The sequence below is a fragment of the Equus caballus genome, chromosome X (genome assembly GCF_041296265.1).
Source record: "Equus caballus isolate H_3958 breed thoroughbred chromosome X, TB-T2T, whole genome shotgun sequence".
In the NCBI taxonomy this organism is placed as follows: Eukaryota; Metazoa; Chordata; class Mammalia; order Perissodactyla; family Equidae; genus Equus; species Equus caballus.
Genome location: NC_091715.1, coordinates 124,685,971 through 124,701,052, shown reverse-complemented (window position 1 = coordinate 124,701,052; position 15,082 = coordinate 124,685,971). Strand labels below are relative to the sequence as shown.

Sequence of the window (15,082 nt, the reverse complement as noted above, 5' to 3'; positions counted from 1 at the left end):
GCTAATAATTTGTCTTTTAAACAGCTGAAACCTATTGTCTATCTTAAGGCCTTCAAAAGATTTTTCTCCTGGCATTGTGGCTGCTTTCGGTGGTAGGGTTTCCTTCCTTTAAGTATTTTATTTTAAAATATAAGTAATATTTCATGTATGGAAAAGAAGCGTGCTGTTTTTCTTTACAAAAGAATTTTTTAATCAGAAATGATGAAAAGTTATAACAAATTATTTTCCTATTAATTATATAAATGAATTATTTTAAAACAAAGATGCAAAGAAAAATGTTTACTGAGCCACTTAATGAAAGTGATTATTTAATACGCACACTTTTCTAGAAGTCTTTATGGCTTTGGAGAGGTTATTTTGAGTAATACAACTGCATTTTTTTTTAAAGATTTTATTTTTTTCCTTTTTCTCCCCAAAGCCCCCCAGTACATAGTTGTATATTCTTCGTTGTGGGTCCTTCTAGTTGTGGCACGTGGGACGCTGCCTCAGCGTGGTTTGATGAGCAGTGCCATGTCCGCGCCCAGGATTCGAACCAACGAAACACTGGGCCGCCTGCAGCGGAGCGCGCGAACTTAACCACTCGGCCATGGGGCCGGTTCCTACAACTGCATTTTTAACATTTAGGTTCAGATGCTTATTTGCGAGATTTTTCTTTGATTATAAATCTGAGTGTTTGCATCTCTTGACAATCATATACAGGTTTATGAACCACATGAAACACCATTTGGAACTTGAGAAGCAGAACAGTGAGAGCTGGGAAAGCCACACCACATGTCAGCACTGCTACCGTCAGTATCCCACACCATTCCAGCTGCAGTGTCACATTGAGAGTACGCACACCCCCCATGAGTTTTCTAGTAAGTCACAATTTCATTGAAGTCCTGAACAGTAATGATTTCGATCATCTTACCTATGAGGAATCTTAAGAATTCTGATAGAAAAATGAGAATAAGAAATGAACTTTGTAATTTGAGGGCAGAATTGAAAAACAAGTCTTAACCTGTACAAAGTTTTCGATAAAATTACTTACTAAAATTGAAGTCCCTTTTGTAAATAGAAACTTTCTTGGCATAACACATGCATTGTATGTAGGGGGCTCAATTAGAAAACTCAGATTCCCTGGTTTGCAGCATGAAATCAATGGTCTTGATTTATACTCTAACAAGAAAAGTAACTGCAATAATAGTTAAAAGCACAGAGTCTGGAGTTATCTTGGATTCCAGTCCCAGCTCTGACTCTTAATACAGCTGCGAGATGTCAGGCAAGTTACTTAATCTTTCTGTGCGTCAGGTTCCTTGTCTGAAAAATGGGGATAAAAATAGCAGTACCTCTCTCGGTGATGGTATGAGAATTAAGTAAGCTAATTAATACAAGCAAAGTAGCGCTGCAGAGTTAACAAGTATAGAATTGTTGGAACTACCATCACCTCTACTATTCCTGTTATTACTTGTTGTTGCTCTTGCTATGGATGTACAAAGTGAATCTTTTATTTATATACATCCTTAAAATGGTGTAATGTGTTTTTCTCCCACTTTCAGCTATTTGTAAAATCTGTGAATTATCATTTGAAACAGAACATACTCTTTTACAACATATGAAGGACACTCATAAACCCGGTGAAATGCCATATATTTGCCAGGTACACACACGTTTTATCACTTACTTAGGTGTTTGTTTAATTTTCATGTGCTATGAAATAGTATTGTTCTTTTGATTTTTTTTAACCATTTGAAGAAAACGAGTTACTGAAATTGAAGACCCTCTTCAACAGCAGAAACTCTCTTGGTTTATCTCATGTATGGGAGGAGGGGTTGGGTTTGGCCCGTGGGCCGTAGTTTGCTGACACCTGTACTAGACAAACAAAATGCCCTGCTGGAGAAAGACAAAGATATGGACTTTCCTACTGTGCAGAGAAGAATATGGACATGACAGAGAAATAGGAGATGCTATTAGTTATGGGGAACTCAACTAAATGCTTTGGGGCCAGTGTTTTTCCAGAATTTGAACTGGTTCCCAATAAGATAGCAAGAGAAAGATAAAATTGCCTCTGTCATAGCCTGGATGCTATTTAAAATCCGAAGGAGAGAATATTCCATTTTATATAGCAAGAAAAATTTTATAAGACAAGGGGTGTCAGAGTTTGAAAATTCAAGTCAAGGTAGGGGGTAGTAGATCTGAAAAGAAGGGGATCTAGTTATGTTTAAGAATATATTCCTAAACTTTAAAATATAACTTTTCTGTTTCGAAGATTATCTTTATTACTCATAATCATAGGATTCTTGGTTGTATAGGCAGCAGAGCTGAATTAATAGTACGTAATGTTCCTCTAAGCAGAGAACTCCTCATTGCTACTTTGATATAACAGCACATAAGTTATAAATTTTCAAGTTAAACTAAACCTTCTTTATATTTCTAGGTTTGCCAATTCAGGTCATCAACATTTGCTGATGTAGAAAATCATTTTAGAGCATCCCATGAAAACACTAAAAACTTGCTATGTCCGTTTTGCCTCAAGGTTAGCAGAATGGCAACCCCCTACATGAATCATTACATGAAGCATCAGGTAAGACTTGGCAGTTCTCATTTGTTCATTTGTCTTAGTGAAAAGGTGTATATATATATATATATATGTACGTAAAACTTAGAACGTTGGTTAGATTTATTCTAGAAGAAAAGCAAAGTTGTTCCAAATGACACAATTAATTTATACTTTATGGTGAATTACTTGTGAAGCTTCCACCTCTTTTCCTTGTTTGCTTCCTGGTGATGATGAGGCTCATGAATAGTGAAAATTCTGGAAGATAGGTAGAAATAGGAACTCTAGAGTAAAGGAGAAGTGGGAAGATGAGTGGAGCATTTAGGCTGTATATTCCAGCGGTCTAAGAGTGGTGAGAATGGGAATAATATTGAAGGTAATTAATCAAGAGCAAGAAAAGGATAAGTTTGAACTGAGGAAGAGAAGATTGAGGACTCATAATCTTCTGTTTTCCTCTTTCTCTTCGAAGTTTATCTCCACTTTCTAGCCTACTTTTTATTATGAGAAAACATATGAGTGTCATCAGTGACCCAGAATGGTCTTTTGTAGCAGCCAGTGACAAAGGAAACAACAATGACACATTTCTAGATATGTGAACTATGCCAGAGAACTATATTTAGGTTATAAATTGTTTCCTGGATGACTTTTGCCAGTTCTGCTATGTAATTTCTGGAATGTCAGTATTAGTGCTTGCACCTTTCCCTTGAATTCTCCTTTTGTGCTTGCTGGTTCTTTTCCTGACACAATTAGACTATCCCTTACTTGGGCTGAAAACTTTGATGAAACAATAAGCCTATTCTTGAGTGCTTGAAAGAGCAATGGTACCTTTGCCAAAATCAGAAGTCAATAAATTTACTGAATCTCATTATGTAATCAAATTTTGCCTCCTAACTGATCAGCTCATTACATTTTCTGGTTATTGATTGCGTTGTCACGGGCAATTTATTCAGCACTGGTGCTAACATTGCTTTCAGTTCCAGTCATTAGATAATCATGAAATCAACTTGTAGTTGTTAATTGGAAAAAATAATAAAAGTAGAATATCCAAATATATTCAAGATAACCTCTGTTATGACCAGGTTGGTACCAACATGCTTATTTTTTATCCTGGTATGTTTTCCCACCTTTAAGCACCTCTGGCAAAATCTGTCTACTCTAGGGTTTCCCCAACAGTGTTCTATAAGATGTTAATAGAAGTTCCACTCCAAAGTTATTCCTGGAAAAAGAAATTCAGTAAATGGCTGGATTTACAAAATTAATAGTTTTTTGTTTATTTTTTTAAAACAGGACTTTTCAGAGCTTTTAATATGCTAAAAATCATCACAAATCTCCAAGCAAGCGATATTGTATATATTGTTTCCAAAACTTACTTGACTATTGAACCCTTTATTTGCACAATACCTATTAACATTTCTTGAAGGAATAGAGTTTGGGAAATTGGTCTTGGTGCTGTATATTTCATCTTTTTTTTTTTTTTTGAGGAAGATTAGCCCCAAGCTAACATCCGCCGCCAATTCTCCTCTTTTTGCTGAGGGAGATTGACCCTGAGCTAACATCTGTGGCCATCTTCCTCTACTTTATATGTGGGATGCCTGCCAAGCGGTGCGTAGGTCTGCACCCAGGATCCTAACCCGTGAACCCTGGACCGCTGAAGCAGAATGTGCAAACTTAACCACTGCACGACCAGGCTGCTCCCGTATATTTCATCTTTTGACTTTTGATTTTGAAAGGAAGAATGAGATATAAAGCCGTAGCTGTGACTATTTCATTATGAAGCTTTTAACATAATTCTTTCTCCGGTGCTTTGCTAAGCTCTAGAATGAGGTATAGATGTGGAGGGAGTAATATATGCTTAGAGAGGTAAGAAAGAGATGAATGGACCCACTATGTGGACTGTGTCTCTTGAGTGGTTTACCTGATCTGTAGTCACTGTTCGTAACCTGAGTTGTATGTCTGAACCTGCCACATATATAGTAAAGAGTTAGCCCAGCAGGTCTGAGTTGCTCAAATCGTGCTCATTTTCAGAAGAGTCTACTTGCATAACTGGCCTTTGGCAAACTTCTGGAAACTGAGCCTTTGTTATTAACTGATCAATGTTTTGCATGCCTAGACCCCTGAGCCATGTTGTACCAGCTTTTCTAGATCATTTCTGCAGAGAAAATGATTATGGTGAATATCTGCTTTTCTTCTGGGCCTCTGATGATTTGGTGACTGAACCCCATAAAAAAACCTGGGCTCAAACTCGAGAGCTTCCCTGTCAAAAAAACCACTCCATACATGTTGCTGTAGTTGGTTGCTGGGAGATTGATTAAGCCTGCTTCCTGCAACTCACTCGGGAGAGGGCACTTGGAAACTGATGCCAGTATCCTCCAGACTCCACCTAATGCACTTTTTCCCTTTATTAATCCTGCTCTGTATCCTTTCACTGTAATAAATCATAGCTGTGAGTATAACAGCTTCTAAGTCCTGTAAGTCATTCTGCTGAATCATCAAATCTGAGAGTAGTCTGGGGACGACTGACACACCATGGGTGCCCAATTTTCTTTGCAAGTTTGGAAGTACCTGAGAGGTAGGCAGTCAACAGTCAACAGAGGAAGGAATCTATTAATAAGAAAGCTCGTCAGGCATCGTTCAAAGTATTTGCAATTTGTATAATTGTTCACAAAAGACTCAAAAACCATAGCTGGCCAGAATTATAACCATGTAATTGAGATGATACTAGTGTGATTTTGGACAATAAGAATTGCTGAATCTATGGCTCATTCTATTCTTTTTGAAGACTTTGGTTGTAACTTTTTCCTAAAAAGAGTGTATTATTATGTCTTGAGTGATTTTAGAGCTAACAAAATAGTTTGTACAACTTTTAAGAAAGGATGAAGGGTTTCAGATGTGTTAAATATCCTCATTAGATCTTTATAATAATAATAAGCCCTTAACATATACTCATCACTTGCCCTATGACAGTCGCCAGTGCTTTTACTTGCATTATCTTGTTTAATCCTCATAACCACCCTACAAGGCAGGTATGTGATGACTTCCATTTCATAGATGAGGAAACAAAGCTTTATAGAGAGTAACTTGCCCAGTGTCACACTGTCTAATAAATGGCAGAGCCAAAAATTGACTGAGAGCCCAAGCTTCTACCACAGAGCTATATTCTTCACTATCAGGTCTAAAGGCAGAGATCACAGATAGTCAGAATTAGCCTTGAAAATCTCTCAAGTCACCCAAATAATGCTTGTCAAAAAGTTTAACACAGACAGTTTTTTCTCTATCCTTGGAACAGATGACCATTTTTTTTTGGTTGAACATGTTATTTAAAAATGTACTGTACTGTCATCATCCTTAGCACATCACAAGCATACTTGCGTAAGAGAGATATGCAAGACTTGAATCCAACTGAGGAAATGGTAAATGAACGTCTTCCATCTCAGGGCTCTGGGCAAATGCTCATTAAATGGAATGGCAGACATTTTGAAATAGTTAAATTGTTCCTGCTTCTCATGTGCACTCTGTCAGTCTCTTGCTGTCTGCCTCATTATTTATTCATTTAACAAGTATTTATTGAATGCCTAATGTATGCCAGAGATTGTTTTATAGAAGTGAACAAAACAAAGTTTGTGTCCTGTGGAATTTGCATTACGATGGAGGATTGGGTGTGGGTGTGTGTTACTTCTGAATACGTATGTATGCCAGCTGGTGACAAGTACCATGGGAAGAAAACACAGGAGGACAGGGAGTGCCAGGGCTTAGGAGATGAAGGAGGAGTTTCTGTTTTTCACATGGGGTGGTCAAAGAGAGCCTCCCTGAAGGAAATAAGGGAGTAAGCCATGTGGATATCTGGGAGAGAATGTTCCAAGCAGAGGGAACAGTAAGTGGGCAGTGAGGTGAGCATATATCTAGATGTTCAAGGAGTAGCAAGGAGGCCAGCGTGGCTGGAGCATGGTAAACAAATGGGAGGAAGAGTAGTAGGAAATAGGTTGTAGCAATACAATGCAGGGAGGTGGTGTAGGGCCTTGCAAGCCAGAGTCAGGATTGTGGAGTGTTAGGGAAAGCCATTGGAGGGTTTAAGCATGTGAGAGATGACTGTGGCAGCTATGGAGATAATAGACTGTTGGGAGGAAAGGCCGGAATCAAGGAGAAGGTAGGAGGCTATTACAAGAGTCCAGGTGAGTGGCTTGGTCTGGTATGGTGGCATTGGTTGGCGGTGATGAAAAGTGGAAAGATTATGTTTTTGAAGGTAGAGCTGACAAGTTTTATTAATGGGTTAGATGTGGGATATGAGAGAAAGAAAGAGTTAAGTGTGACCAAGTTCTTTTATCCTGAGCAGCTGCAAGAATGGCATTCCCATATGCTGCAATATTGGGAAGACTAAGGAAGGAACATAGTTTTTTTTTGCAGGGTGGATGGGAAGAAATCTAGAGTTCATTTTTGTCCATGATGATTTGAAATGCCTATTAGAGAGCAAGTAGTGATGTTGAGTAGGCAGTTGGATGGATGCTATTTAAAATCAGGGCACTAGATGACATATAGGTACAGGTAGAGAAAACATTTCTGGGCATTGTACTCTGGGGAACTTTGTATCTGTCCTCTTATCTTGCTATCTGTTTTTTTTTATATATAATTTTCTAATGAAATTTTTATGTATTTATTTATTTTACGATTGGCACCTGAGCTAACAACTGTTGCCATTCTTCTTCCTTCTTCTTCTTCTTCTTCTTTTCTTCCTCAAAGCCCCCAGTACGTAGTTGTATATTCTAGTTGTGGTATGTGGGATGCCACCACAGCATGGCCTGATGAGCGGTGCCATGGCTGCACCCAGAATCCGAACCAGTGAAACCCCAGCCCGCCAAAGCAGAGTGCACAAATTTAACCACTTGGCCATGGGGCTGGCCTTCCTATCTGTTTCTTGACTGAGATTTTTTTCCCTCTGCCACTGTCATGAGCACATATAGGTGAACCTGTTTACATTGCCTATACTTAGGATACGATCCAAAGCACCATACTTCTAGAATAGTCTTAAGATGAAACTAAAATAGTAGTACAAATTATATTTGCATATTGCTTTGAACTTTGTAAAGAAATTTTACTTATCAAATGCATGCTGTGCACCAGTAACTGATAGGTGCATTCCTGTATGTTACCTCAATTGATTTTCCTAAATGATTATTTGTGGGGTTTTTCCATTAGAACAAGAGATTCTCATAATGTTCTTCTTTTTTCCTTCTTCTTTTCCCAAAGCCCCCCAGTACATAGTTGTATATTCTAGTTGTAGGTCCTTCTGCTTGTACTATATGGGACACCACCTCAGCATTGCTTGATGAGCGGTGCCATGCCCAGGATCCGAACCAATGAAACCCTGGGCTACCAAAGCGGAGCATACGAACTTAACCACTTGGCCATGGGGCTGGTCCTGATTATTTGTCTTTTCTTTTTTTTCACTATTATTAATATTTATTGTTTTACATTTTTTCTCAATACCCGCATGCTTAATCTCTGCATTTTTTTTATTATTGTATTTTTAATTGAGTTATTGATAGGTTACAATCTTGTGAAATTTCAATTGTACATTAATGTTTGTCAGTCATGTTGTAGGTGCACCACTTCACCCTTTGTGCCCACCCCCCACCCTACCTTTCCCCTGGTATCCACTAAACTGTTCTTGGTCCATAGTTTTAAATTCCTCGTATGAGTGGATTCATACACAGATTATCTTTCTCTCGCTGGCTTATTTCACTTAACATAATTCTCTCAAGGTCCATCCATGTTATTGCAAATGGAATGATTTTGTTCTGTTTTGCAGCTGAGTAGTATTCCATTGTATATATGTACCACATCTTCTTTATCCATTCGTCTGTTGATGGGCACTTAGGTTGCTTCCACGTCTTGGCTATTGTAAACAGTGCTGCAATAAACATTGGGGTGCACAGGACTTTTGGGATTGCTGACTTCAAGCTCTTTGGATAAATACCCAGTAGTGGGATGGCTGGATCGTATGGTAGTTCTATTTTTAGTTTTTTGAGGAATCTCCATACTGTTTTCCATAGTGGCTGCACCAGTTTGCATTCCCACCAGCAGTGTATGAGGGTTCCTTTTTCTCTGCAACCTCTCCAACATTCGTTGCTATTAGTTTTAGATATTTTTGTCATTCTAACGGGTGTAAGGTGATATCTTAGTGTAGTTTTGATTTGCATTTCCCTGATGATCAGCGATGATGAGCATCTTTTCATGTGCCTATTGGCCATCAGTATATCTTCTTTGGAGAAATGTCTGTTCATGTCTCCAGCCCATTTTTTGATTGGGTTGTTTGATGTTTTGTGGTTGAGTTGCGAGAGTTCTTTATATATTAAGGATATTAATTAAGCCTTTGTCAGATATATGACTTGCAAATATTTTTTCCCAGTTAGTGGGTTGTTTTTTTGTTTCAATCCTGTTTTTATTTGCCTTGAAGAAGCTCTTTAATCTGATGAGGTCCCATTTGTTTATTCTTTCTATTGTTTCCCTTCTCTGAGAAGGCACGGTGTCCGAAAAGATCCCTTTAATACTGATGTCAAAGAGTGTACTGCCTACGTTTTCTTCCAGAAGCCTTATGGTTTCAGGTCTCACCTTTAGGTCTTTAATCCATTTTGAGTTTATTTTGGTGAATGGTGAAAAAGAATGGTCAATTTTCATTCTTTTACATGTGGTTTTCCAGTTTTCCCAGCACCATTTGTTGAAAAAGACATTCTTTTCTCCATTGTATGCCCTCAGCTCCTTTGTCAAAGATAAGCTGTCCATAGATGTGTGGCTTTATTTCTGGGCTTTCAATTCTGTTGCATTGATCTGTGCACCTGTTTTTGTACCAGTACCATGCTGTTTTGATTACTGTAGCTTTGTAGTATGTTTTGGAGTCAGGGATTGTGATGCCTCCCGTTTTGTTCTTTTTTCTCAGGATTGCTTTAGAAATTCGGGGTCTTTTGTTGCCCCATATGAATTTTAGGGTTCTTTGTTCTAATTCTGTAAAGAATGTCATTGGGATTCTGATTGGGATGGCGTTCAATCTGTAGATTGCTTTAGGTGGAGTGGACATTTTAGCTATGTTTATTCTTCCAATCCATGTACATGGAATGTCTTTCCATCTCCTTATGTCGTCATCCAATTCTCTCAGAAAGGCCTTGTAATTTTCATTATATAGGTCCTTCACTTCCTTAGTTAAATTTACCCCAAGGTATTTTATTCTTTTTGTTGCGATTGTGAATGGTATTGTATTCTTGAGTTCTTTTTCTGTTGGTTCATTACTGGAGTATAGAAATGCTACTGATTTATGCAAATTGATTTTATACCCTGCAACTTTGCTGTAGTTGTTGATTGCTTCTAACAGTTTTCCAATGGATTCTTTGGGGTTTTCTATATATAAGATCATGTCGTCTGCAAACAGCGAGAGTTTCACTTCTTCCCTCCCTATTTGGATTCCTTTTATTCCTTTTTCTTGCCTGATTGCTCTGGCCAGGACCTCCAGTACTATGTTAAATAAGAGTGGTGATAGAGGGCATCCTTGTCTCGTTCCTGTTTTCAGGGGGATGGGGTTCAGTTTTTGCCCACTGAGTATGATGTTGGCTATGGGTTTGTCGTATATGGCCTTTATTATGTTGAGGTAGTTTCCTTCTATGCCCATTTTGTTCAGAGTTTTTATCATAAATGGCTGTTGGATCTTGTCAAATGCCTTCTCTGCATCTATTGAGATGACCATGTGGTTTTTATTCCTCAGTTTGTTGATGTGGTGTATCACGTTGATTGATTTGCAGATGTTGAACCATCCCTGTGTCCCTGGTATGAATCCCACCTGATCCTGATGTATGATTCTTTTGATGGATTGCTGAATTCTGGTTGCCAAAATTTTGTTTAGGATTTTTGCATCCATGTTCATCAGTGATATTGGCCTGTAGTTCTCTTTTTTCGTGGTGTCCTTGTCAGGTTTTGGGATCAGCGTGATGTTGGCCTCATAGAATGTGTTAGGAAGTGTTCCATCTTCCCTAATTTTTTGGAATCGCTTGAAAAGGATGGGTATTAAAGCCTCTCTGAAAGTTTGGTAGAATTCCCCAGGAAAGCCATCTGGTCCTGGGGTTTTATTCTTTGGGATGTTTTTGATTGCTGTTTCAATCTCTTTCCTTGTGATTGGTCTGTTCAAATTGTCTGCCTCTTCTTGAGTGAGCTTTGGGAGATTGTAGGAGTCCAAGAATTTATCCATTTCCTCTAGGTTATCCATTCTGTTGGCATATAGCTTTTTGTAGTATTCTCTTGTAATCTGTTGTATTTCTGCAGAGTCTGTTGTTATTTCTCCTCGCTCATTTCTGATTTTGTTTATTTTGAGCTTTCTCCCTTTTTTTCTTTGTAAGTCTGGCTAGTGGTTTGTCAATTTTATTTATCTTCTCAAAAAACCAGCTCTTTGTCTCATTGATCCTTTCTACTGCCTTTTTCGTTTCAATAGTATTTATTTCTGCTCTGATTTTTATTATTTCCCTCCTTCTGCTGACTTTGGGCTTCATTTGTTCTTTTTTCTCTGGTTCAGTTAGCTGTGCTTTAAGGTTGCTTATTTGGGATTTTTCTTGTTTGTTAAGATGTGCCTGTATTGTGATGAATTTTCCTCTTAATGCAGCTTTTGCTGTATCCCATATGAGTTGGTTTGGCATGCTATCATTTTCATTTGTTTCCAGGTATTTTTTTATTTCTTCTTTAATTTCTTCAGTGATCCATTGCTTGTTCAGTAGTGTGTTGTTTAGTCTCCACATCTTTGTGCCTTTCTCAACTTTTTTCTTGTAATTAATTTCTAGCCTTATAGCACTATGATCTGAGAAGGTGCTTGTTAATATTTCGATTTTTTTAAATTTGTAGAGGCTTGCCTTGTTTCCCAGCATATGGTCTATCCTAGAGAATGTTCCACGTGCACTTGAGAAGAATGTGTATTCAGCTCCTTCAGGGTGGAGTGATCTATATATGTCTATTAAGTCCAATTGTTTTAGTTTTTCATTCAGCTCCACTATTTCCTTGTTGATTTTCTGTCTGGATGATCTGTCCATTGATGTGAGTGGGGTGTTGGGGTCCCCTACTATTATTGTGTTGTTTTTAACATCTTTCTTTAGGTCTGTTAATAGTTGCTTTATGAATCTTGGTGCTCCTGTGTTGGGTGCATAGACATTTATAAGCGTTATTTCTTCTTGACGAAGTGTCCCTTTGATCATTATATATTGTCCCTCTGTGTCTCTCTTTACCTGTCTTATTTTGAAATCCACTTGGTCTGATATGAGAATTGCAACACCTGCCTTTTTTTCCTTGCTATTTGCTTGAAGTATTGTCCTCCACCCCTTCACCCTGAGTCTGTGTTTGTCCTTGGGGCTGAGGTGTGTTTCCTGGAGGCAACAAATTGTTGGATCTTGTTCTTTAATCCATTTTGCCACTCTGTGTCTTTTTATTGGAGCGTTCAATCCGTTCACATTGAGAGTGATTATAGATGCATGTGGACTTAATGCTGTCAATCTGTCGCTCATTATCTTGTTTTCCTGTGTTTCTTTTCCTGTGTGCTTTAGACTATCCATTTAATACTGCAATTTCTTATGCTGGGTTTCTTAGATTTTTCCTTATCTATGATTTGTGACTCTGTTCTGTACTTTATTTTAGTGTCTACCTTGAAGTTTGTATTTAGAATCTCGTGTATAATATAGTCTATTCTCTGGTGGTCTCTTACTTACTCGACCAATACTGATTTAGACCCTTTGCTCTTCCCCTCCTAAATAATTATTTTCATTTTTTATTCCAACTCGTCTTATTAATTTGTAGTTAGAGTGCTAAGATCGTCCTTGTTTTGGTAGTTTCCTTATTTTTACCCTAATGCTATAGTTGAGTATTTGCTATCCTGTTCTGGTTCTATCCATCGGTCTCCCTAGTCTGTGGCTTGTGTCCCCTTTCTCCCTTTTTTCTTTTTTCAAGTATGAGAGCCTTCTTGAGGATTTCTTGTAATGGAGGGCTTTTAGTTACAAATTCCCTTAACTTTTGTTTGTCTGGGAAAGATTTAATTTCTCCCTCATATCTGAAGGAAATTCTTGCTGGATAGAGTATTCTTGGCTGAAGGTTTTTATCCTTTAAAGCTTTGAATATATCACTCCATTCTCTCCTAGCTTGTAGGGTTTCTGTAGAGAAACCCGCTGACAGTCTGATAGGGGCTCCTTTATAGGTTATTCTCTTTTTTTTTCTTACTTCCCTGAGTATTCTTTCCTTATCATTCCTATTTGCCAACTTTACTATTATGTGCCTTGCCGTGGGTCTTTTTACATTGACAAATCTAGGAGATCTAAAACCCTCCTCTACACACATTTCTCCGTTGATCCCTAGATTTGGGAAGTTCTCTTCAATAATTTCGTTAGGCACACCTTCTGCTCCATTTTCCTTTTCCATATTCTCGGGAATTCCTGTGATCCTTATGTTCTTACTCCTCATTGAATCCATTATCTCTCGGAGATTTTCCTCATTTTTTTTAATTCTTAGGGCTCTTTCTTCCTCTGTCTGGCGCCATTCAGCCTGTCTGTCCTCGATTATGCTGATTTGCTCCTCTGTATTGTCTACACGGGCATTCAGGGAATCCGTATTCTGTTTTATCTGGTCCATTGTGTTTTTCATCTCAAGTAATTCTGTTTGATTCTTCTTTATGATTTCAATCTCTTTTGTGAAGTAACTCCAGAACTCGGCTTGTTTCTCTATCTTTCTCTCTACCTCATTGAGTTTTTTGATTATAGCTGCTCTGAATTCATTACCACTTAGTTTACCTAATTCCAAGTCCTCAGGACTTAATTCTGTGTTTTTATTGTTTTCCTTCTGGTCTGGGGCTTTTATAAATTGCTGGATGGTAGAGGAGCGGTTTTTTCTCATGGTGGTAGAATTCAGTTGCAGTTACAGCCTGTCGCCACTAGATGGGGGTCGAGAGCGGCGTGTTAGCTCTCCGCCTTCGGGGCAAGATGGCTGCGCCCACTGGCTTTGTTAGGGGGGAGGGGCTGTTACTCACACGCGCACCGGTCTGGGTTCAGATCAGTTCTGTTCTCTGGTCTCCCAAGGCCCTTGATTTATAGGGTCCCCGCGGACGGAAGCTTGCCCCCACCCCCACCCCCCGTCAGCTTTCCCCCCCATCAGCGGGTCTCCACTGAATCAGCGAATCAGCGGCAGGAGTCCCGGATGATCCTCCGGTCGCGCGGCCCCTCCCCCGCTCCTTCCCGACCCGCGCCGCAGCCATCGCAGACTCTAGGGGAGGGAGCGATGTCCTCTCCTACGGTTCCAGCGCTTCGGAAGGTATAAAGCTAGGTTTATGATCTCCGCCTTCTTGGTATTCTAGGTCTCTAACAAGCTGGCATTATGTTTATTCTCTGAAATTCAGTTCTTCCAATCTTTTGTTGTATTTTGGAGGGGAGAGAATCCCGGGTCAGCTCACCCCGCCATTTTGCTGCACCCACCGGACTGATTATTTGTCTTTTAAATGGAAATAGTGATGGGCCTGTAGAGATCCAGCTTTAGGGAAAATATTCTTTTGTATTTCTGTGTTCTAAATTTACATATGAATATAAAATATATTTTTTAAGTTAATAAGAGCATATACATAAATATTGCAATTGATACTATATAGTAGAAAGAACACTGAGTAGCTATGAGCAAATGACTTAGATTTCTCTTGGGTCCTATTTACCATTAGTAAAATAACAGGACTGGGTTTGAGAAGGAACACAGTCAAGCAGTAGATTGGGATGAGTTGTTCTGATTGATGCTTCTATACCCATGCTCTCCAATATCACAACCGCTAGCCACATGTGTCAATTTAAATTTAAATTAATTAAAATTAAATAAAATTTAAAAATCAGTTCCACTGTTGCACTTACCACATTCCAAGTGCCCAATAACCAAATTTGGCTAGTGGATACCGTATTGGACAGTAAGCTATAGAACATTATCATTCCGTGGAAAGTTCTGTTGGACAGCACTGATTTATACAACCATTTCTATAACATAGCTTTTTGGGGAGTGTCTGGTTAAATTTGTTTGGTTTTAGAAATTTCAGTTCATTTTGCCAACTTGTGAAACAAATGGAAATAAGAAAAATCAAAAAGAATTTGCTCTTTTCAAGGATAAAAATATAGTATAGCTCATTTTTACGGTATCATATGTTTGAATAGTTTATACTTCAAATTTATAATTAAAAAAGCTTTCACACTACAAATGGTATAGGACTTGTCCCATTGGAACCTAATTGACGTAATTTTTTTTATTCTTTTTTTTTCAGTTTTTTTTTTATTGAGTTATTGATAGGTTACAATCTTGTGAAATTTCAATTGTACATTAATGTTTGTCAGTCATGTTGTAGGTGCACCACTTCACCCTTTGTGCCCACCCCCCACCCTACCTTTCCCCTGGTATCCACTAAACTGTTCTTGGTCCATAGTTTTAAATTCCTCGTATGAGTGGATTCATACACAGCTTATCTTTCTCTCGCTGGCTTATTTCACTTAACATAATTCTCTCAAGGTCCATCCA

General features: G+C 38.5%; 1 protein-coding gene across 1 annotated transcript in view; it reads left to right on the top strand.

Annotated features, from left to right (window-relative positions):
• ZNF280C (zinc finger protein 280C) overlaps positions 1-15,082 on the top strand; it is an 88,301-nt gene that overhangs the window by 39,882 nt on the left and 33,337 nt on the right. The window contains exons 11-13 of the mRNA XM_001491635.5: positions 700-857; positions 1,539-1,639; positions 2,417-2,563. Of these exons, the coding sequence (XP_001491685.2) occupies positions 700-857; positions 1,539-1,639; positions 2,417-2,563 (406 nt within the window). The remainder of the gene's footprint in view (positions 1-699; positions 858-1,538; positions 1,640-2,416; positions 2,564-15,082) is intronic.